The 16011-nt window shown below is 46.7% G+C and overlaps 2 protein-coding genes across 2 annotated transcripts in view; one reads left to right on the forward strand and one right to left on the reverse strand.

Moving 5' to 3' along the window:
* Positions 1-519: 519 nt before the first annotated feature.
* TSR2 (TSR2, ribosome maturation factor) lies at positions 520-6663 on the forward strand. The gene is made up of 5 exons (XM_008072674.1): positions 520-611; positions 737-827; positions 4652-4743; positions 5385-5558; positions 5785-6663. Exons 1-5 carry the CDS (start codon positions 531-533, stop codon positions 5917-5919), a joined length of 573 nt encoding a protein of 190 aa, XP_008070865.1. The 5' UTR covers positions 520-530; the 3' UTR covers positions 5920-6663.
* A 137-nt stretch (positions 6664-6800) lies between these two features.
* FGD1 (FYVE, RhoGEF and PH domain containing 1) overlaps positions 6801-16011 on the reverse strand; it is a 44451-nt gene continuing 35240 nt past the window's right edge. Inside the window, exons 13-18 of the mRNA XM_021706253.1 lie at positions 10867-10897; positions 10283-10384; positions 9796-9921; positions 9458-9619; positions 8264-8407; positions 6801-7748 (exon numbers count right to left, since the gene is read on the reverse strand). Coding sequence (XP_021561928.1) covers positions 7443-7748; positions 8264-8407; positions 9458-9619; positions 9796-9921; positions 10283-10384; positions 10867-10897 — 871 coding nt within the window. The 3' untranslated portion in view covers positions 6801-7442. The remainder of the gene's footprint in view (positions 7749-8263; positions 8408-9457; positions 9620-9795; positions 9922-10282; positions 10385-10866; positions 10898-16011) is intronic.

Raw genomic sequence — 16011 nt, forward strand, 5'->3', positions numbered from 1 at the left:
AATAGTTATGCCATATTGTTTAGCGAATAATGGCAAGAAATAAAATTCTGTACATGTTAGTACCGAGGCTTTTTTCCTGAATATTCTGGATCCGAGGTTGGATCCGAAGTTGGTTGAATCCACGGATATGGAACCCACAAATACGTAGGGCCAATTGTATTCTGCTGTTGTTGGTTGCAGTATTCTATACACGTTAGGCTACTTTTTTAATATGCAGATTTTTGGTATTACGCTCACCAACTCCTCTGCCTCAAGGCCTGGAATCTGTATTTGTAATAAATTCCCCACATCTTCCCTGCGCAGTGGAAACCACTGACTCACACATCCTCCATGTCTGGTGTCCTTTGATTACGTGATTAACGGTGGTGGTGTCATTGATCGCTCTCACAGGCTTTTCTATTGCTCTAGTCTTGCTGCCAGGTCCAGCGAAAAGAATACTGTGTTCTCACGTTTGGCTTCCGGCTTGTTCTGCCTGCGCCGAGCTGAGAAGGGATTGGGCCACCTTGGCGTCACGTGGGCTGGGCCAGATAATGGCGGGCGCCGGGGATGATGCGCGATCGCTTTTTCAGGCTGGTATCCGTGCGGCCCTGGAGGCCTGGCCAGCCTTGCAGGTTAGTGGAGTCACGGCAGGGTCAAGGCTAGAGCCCGTGGCAGAACAGGAGTTGGCTGGGCGAGTCGCCTGAGGTTTGGCTGGGCGGCGGTAACTGACGTGGTGGGCTTGGGCCTGTATTTGCAGATCGCTGTGGAGAATGGCTTCGGGGGCGTGCACAGCCAGGAGAAGGCCGAGTGGCTGGGGGGTGCAGTGGAGGATTACTTCATGCGCAATGGTGAGTGAATGTTTAGGCGCTGCCACCCGTCTGTGTGGTGGTTGTGGAGAGGAGGAGCCCTGTCCTGAGAACCTGCACTTCCTCTCGAGCAATTGTAGGTCGGTACCTGAAGACGAGGTGGCGTGAATACAGGCTTTGGAGTCCTTGGTTCCAGTGCCTTACAGGCTCGTGCCACTGACTCATGGTATCACCCTGGACAACGCAGTTCTCCTTCCTGAAACTGTTTCCTTGTTCCTAAAGTGGGCATAAAAGAATCCACCCCAGCGCAGTCCAACAGAAGCATGCGGGTCACATCACGTCATTTAAAAATTTTTAGCAGCCATTCTAATAAAACAAAAAGAAGCAGATGAAACAATGTAAATTCAATTTGTCCAAAGTACTTAAATATGTAATCAGCATAAAATATTATTGAGATATTTTACCTCTTTCTTAGTATTAAATTTTCAAAATCTGGTATTTTACAGTTTTAGCACACCTCGATTTGGCGTAAGCCACATTTCTGGGGTTTTTTTTTTTTTTGAGTTGGAGTCTCACTCTGTCACCCAGACTGGAGTGCAGTGGCCACTCCCGGCCACCGCAGCCTCGCCTGCTGGGCTCCGACGATCCTTCCGTCTCAGCCTTCCAAGCAGCTGGAACTACAGGCTTCTTTTTTTTTTGAGTCGGAGTCTCACTCTGTTGCCCAGGCTGGAATGCAGTGGCGCGCTCACAGCCACCGCAGCCTTGACCTGCTGGGCTCAGGCAATCCTTCCTCTTCAGCCTTCCAAGTAGCTGGACCCACAGTCATGTGCCACCCCACCTGGCTACTTTTTTATTTATCATAGAGACGAGGTCTCACCAAGTAGCCCTGGCTGTTCTTGAACCTCTGGGCTCAGGCAGTCCTCTTGCCTCTGCCTCCTAAAGTGCTGGGATTACTGTGTGAGCAACTGCGCCCTGCTCTAAGCCACATTTCAAGTTCTTAGTAACTACATGTGGCTATTTGGATAGCAAAGATCTACCCTTTAGGCCTGTCTTGAGGGTTATACAAGAACAAGGGGCCCAGTAGAGGGCCTATTGCATAGTAAGGTTTTTACAAAATTTTTGTATTTTCCTAGCCTTGAAGATGACATTAGACAGAGTCATTTCTCTCAAGAAAGTGTACTATCTAGGGGCCATGAATAGGTGTTCTGATAAAGAGGAGCTCAGGGTGCATGGGGTAACAAGAGATTGGCAGGAAGGCTTCCTAGTGGAAGTGGTAATTGGGCTGGGTCACAAGGGATGTTAACTAGATGGGGGAGGCAGAGAGAGTGACATTCAAATAAGTTCTGTGAGTCAGGCTCGGTGGCTCAGCCTGTAATCTCGTGTTTTGGGAGGCCAAGGTGAGTGGATTGCCTGAGCCCGCGGGTTCGAGACCCGCCTGGGCAGTGAGACCTCATCTCTACAATAAATCAAAAAATTAGCCGGGCGTGGTAGTGTGCGCCTGTAGTTCCAGCTACTTGGAGGGCTGAGGTGGAAGGATTGCTGGAGCCCAGCAGGTCGAGGCTTTGGTGGCCGGGAGCGGCCACTGCACTCGTCTGGGTCAACTCAAAAAAAAAAAAAAAAGTTGTATGAGGATATAATTTGTTATATTTGGAAAGTAGCAGGGAACTTGGAGTAAGGGTGTGTGCACATAACTGGGTGGATGAGTGGTAGAGAAAGAAGCTGGGATGTGGGAAGCCCCCTAAAAAGGGTAAGATATGGAAGTCCTTATGTGCCTTTGATTTTATCATTTAGGCCAGTGTTTGCCAAAATGCATGCTATGGAAGACAAGTCCCATTAGATGTTCAGCAAAGAAAAAGCTTCTCCAAGCTGGGCACAGTGGCTCACGCCTGTAATTTCACCACTTTGGGAGGCAGAGGTGAGAGGATTGCCTGAACTCAGGGGTTCGAGACCAGCCTGAGCAACATGGTGAGACCGTGTCTCTACAATAAATCAAAAATTCAGCCAGGCATGGTGGCTCATGCCTGTGGTTCCTGCTACTTGGAAGGCTGAGGTGGAAGGATCTCCTGAGCCCAGCAGGTCGAGGCTGTGGTGGCCATGAGCATGCCACTGCATTCCAGCCTGGGTGACAGAGTGAGACTCCGACTTAAAAAAAAAAAAAGCTTCTCCAGTTACATTGTGTAAGATCTCTTCAGCTCCCACTTGAGTAGCAACACTCATGAACATATTAAAAGCTTGGATAAGAATAAGAACCACTAAAAAGAAACTTGTTTGCTTTTGTTTCCCATTAGCTTTCTATGGATAGCTTCCCTTAAAACCCAGCAGAACAGATATCTGAGGTATTTCTCAAAGGCAAACTATGAAACACTGCAGTAGATGATAAAAATTCACGGGCAGGTTCTAAGGTGAGTAATAGGATGAGATTTGCTGGCTCTGAAGTTCAGGAAGTAGTCCGTATGAAGCATGGACTGGAGAGGGAAAGACTGATGAAGATACTGTTTTTTGTCTAGAATATGATGAGGCTTGAAGTAGGGTAGTGGCAATAGGCATGGAAAGGAAGGAGTGGCTTAAGGCCTTGGAGATTGCTTGGCTGTGGAGGGGGAGAGACAAAGAGGTAGGTTTCTGGTTTGAATTGCTGGGTTGATTAGATGCCTTTCATGGAACATAGGAACCCTGAAGGATGAGAAGCAGGTTTAGAGGGTAAGGTGATGAGTCTGGCTTTGGATACAGAGGGTCTGAGGCGCCTGTGAAACATCCAAGCACAGAGAAGTCTTGAGTTTTGTTTTGTTTTTTGAGTTCGAGTCTCACTGTCTCCCAGACTAGAGTGTAGTGGCACGATCACGGCCACCGCAGCCTCCACCTGCTGGGCTCAGGTGATCCTTCTGCCTCAGCCTTCCAAGTAGCTAGAAGCACAGGCATGCGCCTCCATGCCTGGCTGATTTTTTTATTTATTGTAGAAACAAGGTCTTGCCATGTTGCTCAGGCTGGTCTCAAACCCCTGAGCTTAGGCAATCCTGTCGCCTCTGCCTCCCAAAGTGTTGGGATTCCAGGCATGAGCCACTGTGCCTGGCCAGAGAAGTCTAAGTTGGAGACGGATTTGAGGGATATTAGGTTTGAGTGGTAGGAAAGTCAGGAGGGTCGATGAGCTCTCCCAGGGAGAGTAACATAGAGGGAAGAGGGCAAGAAGTTTTGTGGAAGACTTTCTTGAATTATTCTGTAATTCAGAAAAAGTAGAGCATGGGTCCATGAGGTAACTGAAGCTCAGAGAGGAGGGTTTGGCCAAAGTAGCATAGTAGGATGCTGGTGTCAAGGATATGATTTTATCATTGAAATTACTACATCCATTTTTTCTTACCTATCCCATTAGTTTGTGGCCTCCACAGTGGAGCCACAGTTGTGAAGTGTTTGTACTTCAAAAACTTTAGCCCTTGAGTGATGGAAATTCCTATGGATTGTGGATCTCCCTTGTGCCATTCTCATAACAAACCTTTGAGGAGGCCACCATTAGCCCCACTTTACAAATGAGACAACTGAAGCTCAGTGAAGAGTAAGTAGCTTGCTCAAGGTCACATAGAGGGGGGGGGCTAGTTAGAATAGGCCAGGTGAAAGGGGGTGTGGGGCTGGGAGTTGTGAGATGATGACTTGGTAGGATATAAGAAATTGGAAAGTAGGTATTAATATTTAGTGGGTTTTAAGAAAAATCTTGCTAAACCTGGAATGCAGAGTACTTTAGCAAATAAAAAGCTCATTGTTTCGGCCTTTACCCACCAACCAGTCATGGACCTACCAAGTAGGTATTGAAAAGTAGTAGGCAAGGGTGATAAAGTTGGCTGGTCTTTGACCAAAGTGCCCTGTTCCTTCCTATTCAGCCAACCTGGAGCTAGATGAGGTCGAGGACTTCCTCGGGGAGCTGATGACCAATGAGTTTGACACTGTTGTGGAGGATGGGAGTCTGCCCCAGGTGAGCTTATTGTGGGCACAGGGCCATCTCCCTGCTTGCAGTTTTCAGCCAAGCTTTAACCATTCTGCTCTCCGGTTCTGCATAATACCCTGCTAATACTCCCTATTGTCTAGAGGAAAGGCTAGTCTTTCTAGGCCCTTCCAAACCTTTCCTTTTAAAAAAATTTTGTTTTATTATAGAGCTGTGGGGTCCAAGTGAGGATTAACTATATAAGTAGGCTGCATGCAGGTGAAGTTTGGGCTTCTAACTGCCCTTCCCCCTGGTCGTGGACCAGGTACCCTTTGTGTTGTTATGTGCCCCTCACCCTTCCTCTACCTCCCTTAAACCCTTCCTTTCTTTTTCCCCCATATATGATTCTGGTCGGGCCTGTTCCTCATCCCTTTCTCAAGGGCATGTCAGGCTAGGCTAAGTACATATTATCTCTGATCTAGTTAACATTAACCCCTCCCCACCCCATAACATTGCCTTCCCTTTTATATCTTCTGTCATTCAAAGCCCAATTTTAGTGTCTTGGTGAACTCCTTGGGTGAGGAAAGGGCCCTGTTTTCTTCTGGAAAATCCCATCCCGTTCCCCATGCTTGTGGCAAACATGGACTGGTTGTATAGATTTTCTGGAACCTGGCTGAACGTTTTCTTGGCAGGTGAGCCAGCAGCTGCAGACCATGTTCCACTACTTCCAGAGGGGTGATAGAACTGCTCTGAAGGAGATGGTCTCCCACATCACTCAAAGAAAGTACAAGGTCACAGCCACTACACTTAGGACAGCCAGACAGACTGAAGAGGATGATGATGCAGACAGCGTGGAAGAGATGGAGGTGAAGTGGGTGCCTGATGGGTAGAGGGTACAGATGTTTTCAATTTTCTGGGAGAGCAGCTAGATTCACAGGGAGTTGATGAGGGGGTTGATGGTGGTGGTGGTGGTATTATCCAGAGAGGACAGGGAACTTTCTTAGTCACATAGCCAATCCTGGAAAAGCTGTAAGCAGAGCCTGGATCTCCAATGGCCAGTGTATTTAGCTCTCGCTTGTATTTTCCCTCTAGGTCACAGCTATGAATGATGGAGCTGCTACAGATGGGGCCTGCCCTCAGCCTGAACCCTCTGGTCCAGATGCCCAGACTATTAAGGAAGAGGATATAGTGGAGGATGGCTGGACCATTGTCCGAAGAAAGAAATGAGTGGGGCTGGGAATGGTTTGGGCCCTTATTTGCTAGTTTTGAGACTTGTTTGTAAGGGCTTTTTTGGAGGGTTGAAGACCTCTGGACTGGTTACCCTGTCCCAACCCTCTTTCCTGTTCCCCTGTCCAGCTCTCCAGGGGAACAAAAACCCTAGGGTTTTTGGTCTTGCGGGTGGTGAGACCTAGTCCAGCAAACCCTCTTGGGCCTTAAGTTACCATCTGAGTGATGAGGCTGGGTTTCTCAGCAGTGTCTCTTGGGTGTAGTCACTGTGCAGAGGGGGATGAGTGAGTGTGGGTATGGCTGGAGGAGTACCTAGATGCTGGTTAACAGTGGGCAGGTGGATTTGTGGTGGGAAAAGGCCAGTAGTAAAACCAGCATTCAGTGCTGAGGGGCTGGCTGGGTCAGGAATGGTGAGATAAGCATGCAGATGCGAGATAACAGTTGAAGATATGAATGAAAGTGGCTGTGGAGCTCTTCCTTACCCCACCCCACCAGACACACACACAGCAGCTTTGTACCCTGCCCAGAACTTGGAACCTTTCAGGAATGCTTGCTTCCTGCAGCCCAGTCTCCACTCCTGGGTTTCCTCAGGAATTCTAAGACCTTGGCGAGGTGGTGAGCTTGGGAGAGCTGGGCTTTATTTTCTGTCTCCTACAATGTCTTTCCTCCTTTATCCCACCCTGTTTAAGTCCAGGGATGAGGCTTAAGATGCCAATAAATAATGCCTCATTGTTTAATCTGTGACTTTGCCTGTGAATAGCCTTGGAATCGGCCTTCTGGGAGCTGAGCTTCAGAGTTCAGCAAGAGAGAAGTTTCTGGGCCTATCCTAGCACCCTGGTACTTTGGAAATAGATGGACAGAGTACAACAGTGCTCTGAAAGTTACTGTAAGCCTGAAATAAATTGTATTTTTCTTAAAAAAAAAAAAAAAAAAAAACCAACAACAAAACAGTTATTCGTTGTCCTCCCCCGTTTCCCCTGTCCTGCCCAGTGGCCCTGCCATGGGTTTGGACGATAAAATACTGGGTAGTCTTGGGGCCAGGTAGAAGCTGTAAGCCATGGGAAAGACAGGAGGGGTCAGTCACCACCCAGAGTCATGTGAAGACACTGGCTAAGGAAGCAGGGATGGGTTAGGGTCCCAGGGTCAGTGGCAGAACTGGCACTTGGTCAGGTCTCCTGCCTCTGATTCTTTGGGGGCAAGTGGGCGGAGGCAAGATCTGTAGTAGGGTGATGGGGGGAAAAATGGCCTTATTCAGGCAGGTCTAGCAACAGCTCCCACCCATCCTGGGGACAGAGATTTTAAAAAATTAACATTACTGTAGGAATATATTTTTTAAAAGCCCATGTTTTGTGAAAAGATGAATTAAAAAACCCAGGACCCAGCATTCGGGATTGAAAGTGCCCGTGATGGGAGTTCAAGTATTAACTAAGCTGGGAAGGAAGGGGCTGGAGCCCCCCAATCAGACATGGGCAGCTAGAGTGTGGGGGGTGGGGGCTGGGGGCTCTCAGTTTGCCTCAAACCCTCTAGGTCTTATCTCGGGCCTGGGGGGACTCTGGGGGTTCAGCAGTGGCTCCTGAAGCAGCCACTGGTGCCTCTTCCATTTCCCTGTCTTCAGACAGTGTGGGCCCTGGGCAGAACGTGTCCCCACGGCCCGCCCGGCCAAGCACGGCCATCCAGCGTCGTTGTAGCTCCTCTGTCTCAGGGCTGAAGTACCAGCTGAGGTGGCTCTGGGTGATCTTGAAGACATGTCGTCTGTCAGGCCGCTCCCCTGCCTCTGGAGGCCCCACCTCAAAGCCAATGAGGGGCAGGCTGCGCTGGGCTTTCACATCCTGGGGAGAAGGGACAGAGCTGGGGTCACCTTGGTCCTGAACCTTCTCTTGGTTTTGCATCTGCTCCCCTCTTCGTTCCCCTGCTCAAGAACCTGTGGCTCCACTGTTTTCAACAGCAAAATGGCTGAACTGGTGCTAAAATGCAGGCAAGGTTCAAATACCTATCTCCTCCCACACCCCAAGTAATGCTTTCAGGCCTTTGTTTTTGCTGTCATCCCTATCTGCATACTGTTACCCACTCCAAATTGAACCTAATGGTGCCCTGTTTTCCACTCCTGCTTCCTTCAGGAAGCCAGCCCCCCAACTCACTCCAGTTTTCTCTACATATCTTGGCCCACAATCACTCCTTGTCTCTAGCTGGTCTTTGTCTAGAATGGATGGGGGGGGTCTGATCTCCCCTTGGGTAGAGCTAGGTTCACCCTACTCTCCAAGGCCCAGGAGCGGTCAAAGATGGGAGAAAGGGCAGCCTGACTTTACTGGGTGGCTAAAAGGATCCAAAGGAGTAGGATGCACACCTGAGGGGCTCCATAGATGTACAGCACCAAGGGTTCATTCTCAGGGACCACGAACCATGCCTTGTGCCATCCTTTCCCACCCTTCTCCATGTAGTGCAGGAAACTGCAGATGACGCTGTTCTCCGCAGCCACTGAGGCCTGTTTCTGTGGCCAGAGATACAGGGGCATCAATGTTGACGGAAGGCCTAGTCTAGTTCCTCTTGGCTTTAACACTCCCCGAGCGTAGGGGCTGCTATTCCCATGTCTCTGATGATTTGCCCAGTGTCACCCAGCAAGTCAGCTAGAGGTGAGATTCAAAGCTAGGTTTGTCTGCCTGATTTGGGCCCTGACTACTGCCTCTGAGAGCCAGTGGAAAGGATGTACAGATCTCAGTGGCGACATCTAAATGCCAGTCTGGTGTTTTTTCAGTCCATTTATTCCTTAAGTCATTCATACATTTACACCTCATATTTTTTCATCTTTCATCACACATTAATTCCCTACACTCAGTGAGAGGCAATCAAGCATTGTGGGGGTGGGTAGGTGGTTAATGTAGTCTGGTTCAGAATCTGAGCTCTAGATAAAAAGGTATTGACTTGGAAGGAGAGCAGAGAGGGCTGTTGTGAGGATTAAATGAATTAATAGATGCAAAGTGTTTAGAACAGTTCCTGGGACAGAGTAAGTACTCTGAGTATTAATAAATACCTCAACTTTAAAAAAAAACAAACAAAACCAAGGATGTATGTATGTGCACATACCCAGCAAGATAGGAAAGTTAAGTGTTAACATGGTAACTTACGAGTAGAAGGAATATGATGTTTTATTATTTTTTGTTTATATTGTCCTACCTATCCTACTTTGTCATAAGAAAAGGCAATTTGTCAACTTTTAAAAAATTCTAGCTCTGCCACTCATTTGCTGTGTAACTTGGGCAAATAACCTCTCTGAGTCTCAGATTCTTTATTTGTAAAATAAGGATAATAGTATGAACAGATGAGTTACTCTGAAGATTAAATGGCTAAAGCACTTCAACAAAGGTTACTCTCTTTCATTCACTCTTGCGCTCATTTTACTCACTCCCAAGTCTGAGTCACTTGATCAGCAGATGCACAGTACCCTACTGTTTAAAGAGATGCCCAGGCTTGCTCAGTCATGCTGGGTAGGTGGTTGGAGCCTATCTGGTTGCTGTGGGAGAGTCAGGGGCCTGGCTCTTACCTCCAGGATGGACCTCCGGCGCTGGGGTGTATGCTGGCTGCAAGCTGGACTGCTCCCAGGCACCCCGTGCAAGGCCACGTAGCAGTCAGTGCACACACGGTTGGAGCGGTTGTTGTCATAGACGAGGCGGGCCCGGAACTCGGAGCACTTCCCACAAACCACCTGGGGTGGCAAGTGGGCAAGAGCAGCCTTGATTCCAGCGGGCCTTCCCCTTTAGCATATCAACTCTCACAGCAAACTTGTGGCCTCCCCCCACTTAGAGGGCACCCACTCAGAAGTGGCTTTCAGGGTTCCAGTCTGTTCCCTCCCTAGCTCTGCCCTTGCCTCCCAACACTCACATGCCCACAGGCCTTGCAGTGGTGCCTGCGTTTGGTGATGGAATTGAAGGGCTCCTGGCAGCGCATGCACATGGTGACTTCCTTTTCCCGGATAGGTGTAGGTGCCCGCTTCCCAAGATCCACGTTCTGGTGGGAAGGGCCAGGTCCCAGGTCAGAGACAGCTACTCCCCACCCATCCAGCCAGCCCTCATCCCTGCTTCAAGGCTTGGATCATCATGGGGGTGGGGCAGCAGACTCATTCAAAAGACCTATATTTGATTCCTGGCTCTGCTCCTGCCTCCCTGTGCATGTCACTTTTAATTTTGGGGCCTTGGTTTCCCCAATGATTTCTCTGTGGCCCTACCAACAGAAGACTGTGCTTCTGAGTTCATTCACTGCCTCTCTGGTTTTTATTCTCTGGAAGGTGAAAGGATCATCTTAAGGTCAGGTGGGGATCTGGAAGCCTGGAAGGGGTCCCAGTGCAGGAGGGGAGAGTGGGGATACCTACTGGAGAGTTGGGGGGGGTGTCTTCATCTTCCCTGTTTGTTGAGTTCAATAGTTTGAAGGTCTCCAGCGTCTGTTCATGCTTCAGGAGGGTGGAGTTGATGGCCTGGGGATGAGAGGTCAGATCATCCTACAAACCAACCATTTCCTCCCTCACCTCACCTTGCTATGTATGCCCTAGCCTGATGTCAGGAAAGTTGGATTCAAGGCCCATCTCTGTTCTTGCTACACATATGACCTTGAGCAAATCCCTTCCCAAATTCAGATCTTAGTGTTACAATTGTAAAATGGGGCGGAGGATGGAGCAGTGGTTCAAGAACATCAAATGGCTTTCCTGGCCATTGTCTGCGCTTAAGATTTTACAGGGCTTGACTCACTGGGATTACAACCTCAGAGAAACCAGCTTTCTAAAAGAAGGGTTTGTGAGTTTTTGCTTAACCTCTGGACTTCAGTTTGCTTATCTGTAAAATAGGAATGGTAAAGTTTGTTGGAAGGCAGGACATGAGCTTTGGGGGAGAGTCCACTAACCCCTAGGAAACCTGTTAATAATCTTCCAGCCCCCTACCACAAAGCCTTCTTGGATGTTACCTGGACCCAGTCTTTCTTCTCCTCCTCAGTCCTTGGGGGAAAAAAAGATGTTGGGTTAGGCAGGCCAACAACAAGCAATTAGAGTGATAAAGAGCAGGTGTTTTGGAACCAGAGAGACCTGGGTTTGACCCTCTGTTTCTTCACCTATTACTTGTGTGACCTTGGGAAAGTCACTTAACCTGATGGGGTTTATTTATTCAACAATGACTAATACCTTCAAGACCCTGTGGTAGGAACTTGGGCCTCAGAGAGGACTCTGCTTCAAGGAGCTCATGATCTAGTAGAGGAGACAGAGACAATTCATGGGGCTCAGTGTCATGACAGGTTGAAAATAGGGCTGAACAGCCCAGAGGAGAGGATAGGGCCCAGTCTGAAGTTTGGGTAGGGGCTTTTAAGGAAGGTTTCCTCAAGGAGGTGCTAGGGATATGCATGAAGTGTGTGAAAGAAGTATGTGGAACATACAAGAAACCACATCAATTATTTCCTGTTCCTGGGATGACAAGCTTGAGAAAGGAGGGTAGTTTATTCTTTTTTCTGTTTGTAGATGGAAATGATGATTATCACTCTCTGGGTTGTCCTGAGCAGTAACTGAAATGATGTGTAAAGTGCCCACGACAATGTCTGGTAACCTAGGTGCTCAATCAATGTGTGTTTCCTTTCCCTTTGCCTTCCTTTCCAGACTCTCTTGTCTGCGCTTCGGTCTCCAAGGGCTTTGCCCTGGTGCAGCCTCATCAAGTGTTCACTAGGAATGGGACCCTAGCCTCTCTGTTGCCTCCCATCTAACCTCTTCTAATTTCCTTCCATAACTATACTCCAGAATCAAAAGTACTTTTCTAATATTAAAGCTTGGTCAGGGCATGGTGGCTCATGCCTGTAATCCCAGTGCTTTGGAAAGTCAAGGTGTGAGGATAACTTGAGGCCAGGAATTTATGACCAGCCTGAGCAACATAGCAAGATCCAGTCCCTACAAAAAAAAAAAAAAAATTAGCCAGGCATGGTGATGTGCACCTGTAGTCTCAGCTACTTGGGAGGCTGAGGTAAGAGAACTGCATGAGCCCAAGTTCCAGGCTGTAGCAAGCTATGATCACACCATTGCACTGCAAGCCCGAGCAACAGAGCGAGAACCTGTCTCTAAAAAATAAATATATAAATAAAATAAAATAAAATGAAAAGAAAGTCTGACTACATCCTTAGAACCACTTCATAAAAAATTAAGGATATGGGCCAGGTGAGGTGGCTCACGCCTATAATCCCAGGACTTTGGGAGGCTGAGATGAGAGGCCTGCCTGAGCCCATGGGTTCAAGACCAGCCCGAACAACTTGGTGAGACCCCCCATCTCTAAATCAAAATATTGGCTGGGTGTGGTGGCGTGTGCCTGTAGTTCCAGCTACTTGGAAGGCTGAGGCAGAAGGATCATCTGAACTCATCAGGCTAAGGCTGCGGTAGCCGGGAGTGTGTCACAGCCCTCCAGCCTGGGTGACAGAGTAAGACTCCTACTCAAAACAAAAAATTTAATATTTAGCTATAAGAATGTTCATTGCAATGCTGTTATAGTGAAAAATTTGAAGTAGCTTAAGTATCCAACAATAGGGGGTCAGGTTAAAAATAACAATGGTACACCACTACTGTAAGAGACTGTTGATGTAGAAAGATGTTTATAATACATTAAGTGAGAAGAACATACATAAATTATCTGGTATCTCATTTAAAAAAAAATATGAGTGTTTACATTTGTCAAAACTCATCCGTGGTATACTTAAGACCTGTATGTTTCACCATACCAAAACTGTGACTCATGAAAAGGGGGGACTTTAAACACATATTGGACTCTAGTTAATGGCTTGTATGCCAAACTCTTTTTTTTTTTTTTTGAGTTGGAGTCTCACTCTGTCACCCAGACTGGAGTGCAGTGGCCGCTCCCGGCCACAGCAGCCTCGACCTGCTGGGCTCCGGCGATCCTTCCTCCTCCGCCTTCCGAGTAGCCGGAATTACAGGCATGCGCTACCGTGCCCGGTTGATTTTTTGATTTATTGTAGAGATGAGGTCTCGCTGCCTAGGCGGGTCTCAAACCCGTGGGCTCAGGCAATCCACTCACCTCAGCCTCCCAAAGGCGCGGGATTACAGGCTGAGCCACCGAGCCCGGCTTAATTTTTTTGATTTATTGTGGAGACGAGGTCTCGCCAAGTTGCTCAGGCTGGTCTCGAACCCCTGGGTTCAGGCAATCCTCTTGCCTTGACCTCCCAAAATGCTGGGATTACAGGCTTGAGTCACCGTGCCCAGGTCCTATTGTATTATTCTAAAAGATTTTTTATCTATATTTTCTCATTTCTCTGCAGTGAACAAGTATTGCTTTTTATTTTTAAGAGCCATAATAGTGTTTCTGGTCATTTATGCTGAAATATATGGGGTGAAGTGTCATGATATTTGTAAATGACTTTAAAATGTTTCAGTAAGAGACATATATGGCAAAATGTCAATAGTTGGTGGCTCTTAAATTATTGGTTCTAAACCCTGATACACACATTAAAATTATTTAGGAAGCTTTAAAAACTCTTCAAATTCAGATTATACACCAGACCAATTAAACCAGAATGTCTGGAGGTTGGTCCCAAGCACCAGTATCAGTTTATATTATTTTATTTTTTGAGTTAGAGTCTCACTCTGTCACTCAGGTTGGAATGCAGTGGCATGCTCATGGCCACTGCAGCCTTGACCTGCTGGGCTCAGGCAATTCTTCCACCTCTGCCTTTCAAGTAGCTGGAACTACAGGCGTATGCTATTACGCTCTGTTAATTTTTTGATTTATTGTAGACACGAGATCTTGCCAAGATCCCCAGGCTGGTCTCAAACGCTTGGGCTCAGACAATCTTCTTGCCTCTGCCTCCCAAAGGGCTGGGATTACAGGCGTGAAGCCACTGTGCCCAGTCTATCAGTATTTTTTTTAAAAGCTACCCCTCTCCCACCCTCCCACTGATTCCAAAGACTTCCAATGCTAAGAACCAGTTGTTTAAGTTGTGGGCATATTGGTGCGTGCTATACTTTTACTTTTCTGGATATTTGAAAATTTTCCTAAAAAAAATATTTTAAGGGCAGATTGTAAAGCAAACCCTCCATGTCCTCCTGCTGCCACTAGGAGAAAACTCCACACTGCTTGGCAGCCCCTTCTGAGTCTAGCGTCCCTTTGCAAACTATGTGTTCCTGTCATGTGGCTTGTCACTTCCCTGGATGTACAGGGTGCCTGCTTTGCTCTCACTTTCCCTGCTCCAGGACTCCCTGAGGTTCTCTCAGTTTCCTTGAACTTTAAGGTTTGCTTCATCCTCCAGGAGGACACCCTCTAGCCCACATTCATCTCTCTCTTGCACTTCTACGCTATCCCAGTCTGTCATTTCTCACTTCCTCACAGCCTGTCAGAACCAGGCCATCTACTGATGTGTATCCATTCTCTGATCCTGACCATGACCTTGATACCCTTTCACCTGGGTTCTCAGAAGGCAGTGTGGACAGTAGTTAGGAATCTGAACTCCAGAGCAGGGATGGCTTTAGGTCCAGTTCCAGCTCTGTTCCTTTCTAGCTCTAAGATCTTGGGCAAGGTGTATAACTGTTCTGCGCCTCAGTTCCTTTATCTGTAAAATGGGTTGATGATAACAGTAGCTACACTTCAAGGGTTGTTGTGAGTATTCAACTAGTCAATTTAAACTTAAGTCAAATTTAACTTAAAATAGTACCTGGCACAAAAGTAAGTCTTTCATGAAATATGAGCTATTATTATAATCATCCAAATAGAGAATGAATATGAAAGCCCCCTTTGTTAAATGGCTGGGAATTTTACCCATGCTATTATTTTAAAGTTTTTGTTATAAAAAATTCAAGGGGACCTTAAACAACTATCGTAATACTATAAAAAAGGATTGATAGTAGCGGGAAACTGCGAGGGGTGGTGGGCAGAGAGGTGGGATTGACAGTAGTGGAAATCTGCCTGGGGAAGGCGGGGCACACCTTATCAACAAGGGTACCTGCATAATGAATATTTGTATACTTAACCCTGAATTGTACCCCACAATTTTCAAATAAAAAAATTTAAAAGGTAAAAAAATTCAAGTATATAGAAAAGTAGACAGGATAGCACAGTTATAGTAAATATCTATATACGCACTATATAGATGCAAAAATTTTCTATATTTTGCTATATTTACTTCATATACAAGGCGGAACCCAAAAAAATGGAATTATTTTTTGGAAGGCAGGTCCCTTGTAGTACAGGCTTCTCCTGCCACATAAGCATTCTAGGAGTGACTATTTTTTTGTTTCCCTGGATGAAAAAAAGTCCTCAAAGGGAAACATTTTGCCAGTGTGGAAGAGGTGAAACAAAGAATGGCAAAAGCACTGAGTGGAAAAAAATATCTCAATAGGTGTACTGCATCAAACAGATAGTACTTTGAAGGTGACTGAAGTTTAAATATGCAAAAATAAATATACAATTTTTAATAAATCAATTCTGGATATTTTGGGTCCCCCATATATATATATAGAGAGAGTCAAGCGTCACTTAATGGTGGGGATATGTTCTGAGGAAATTTTGTCATTGTGCGAACTTCACAGCTTGTACTTATAGAAACCTAAACAGCATAGCCTACTACATGCCTAGGCTATATGGAATAGCTTATTGTTCCTAGGCTACAAACCTGTACAGTGTGTTACTGTAGTGAATACTGCAGATAATTGTAACACAATGGTATTTGTGTATCTAAACGCATGTAAACATAGAAAAGGTACAGTAAAAATATGGTATTATAACCTTATGTATGGGACCACCATGCTAAATGTCATCTGATACTGACTGAAATGTTATTATGTGGAGCATGATTATATATGTGTATGTATGTATATATGTGTATATAGATGTATGTGTACATGTGTGTGTATACATATATATTTTCTGGGTGACGAACCATTTAAAAATAATTGAGAGAGCCGGGCTCGGTGGCTTAGCCTGTAATCCCACGCCGTTGGGAGGCTGAGGTGAGTGGATTGCCTGAGCCCGCGGGTTCGTGACCTGCCTGGGTAACTTGGCGAGACCTCATCTGTACAATAAATCAAAAAGTAGCTGGGCGTGGTAGCGCGTGCCTGTAGTTCCAGCTACTTGG

This window comes from Carlito syrichta, unplaced genomic scaffold (genome assembly GCF_000164805.1).
Source record: "Carlito syrichta isolate Samal-C Ts95f unplaced genomic scaffold, Tarsius_syrichta-2.0.1 Scaffold315397, whole genome shotgun sequence".
Classification (NCBI taxonomy): domain Eukaryota; kingdom Metazoa; phylum Chordata; class Mammalia; order Primates; family Tarsiidae; genus Carlito; species Carlito syrichta.

Coding starts and splice junctions, on each gene's coding strand:
- TSR2 (XM_008072674.1), top strand. CDS start 531: ATGGCGGGCGCCGGGGATGATGCGCGATCGCTTTTTCAGGCTGGTATC. Junction 4,744..5,384: donor AGGATGGGAGTCTGCCCCAG/GTGAGCTTATTG, acceptor TTTTCTTGGCAG/GTGAGCCAGCAGCTGCAGAC. Junction 5,559..5,784: donor ACAGCGTGGAAGAGATGGAG/GTGAAGTGGGTG, acceptor TTTTCCCTCTAG/GTCACAGCTATGAATGATGG.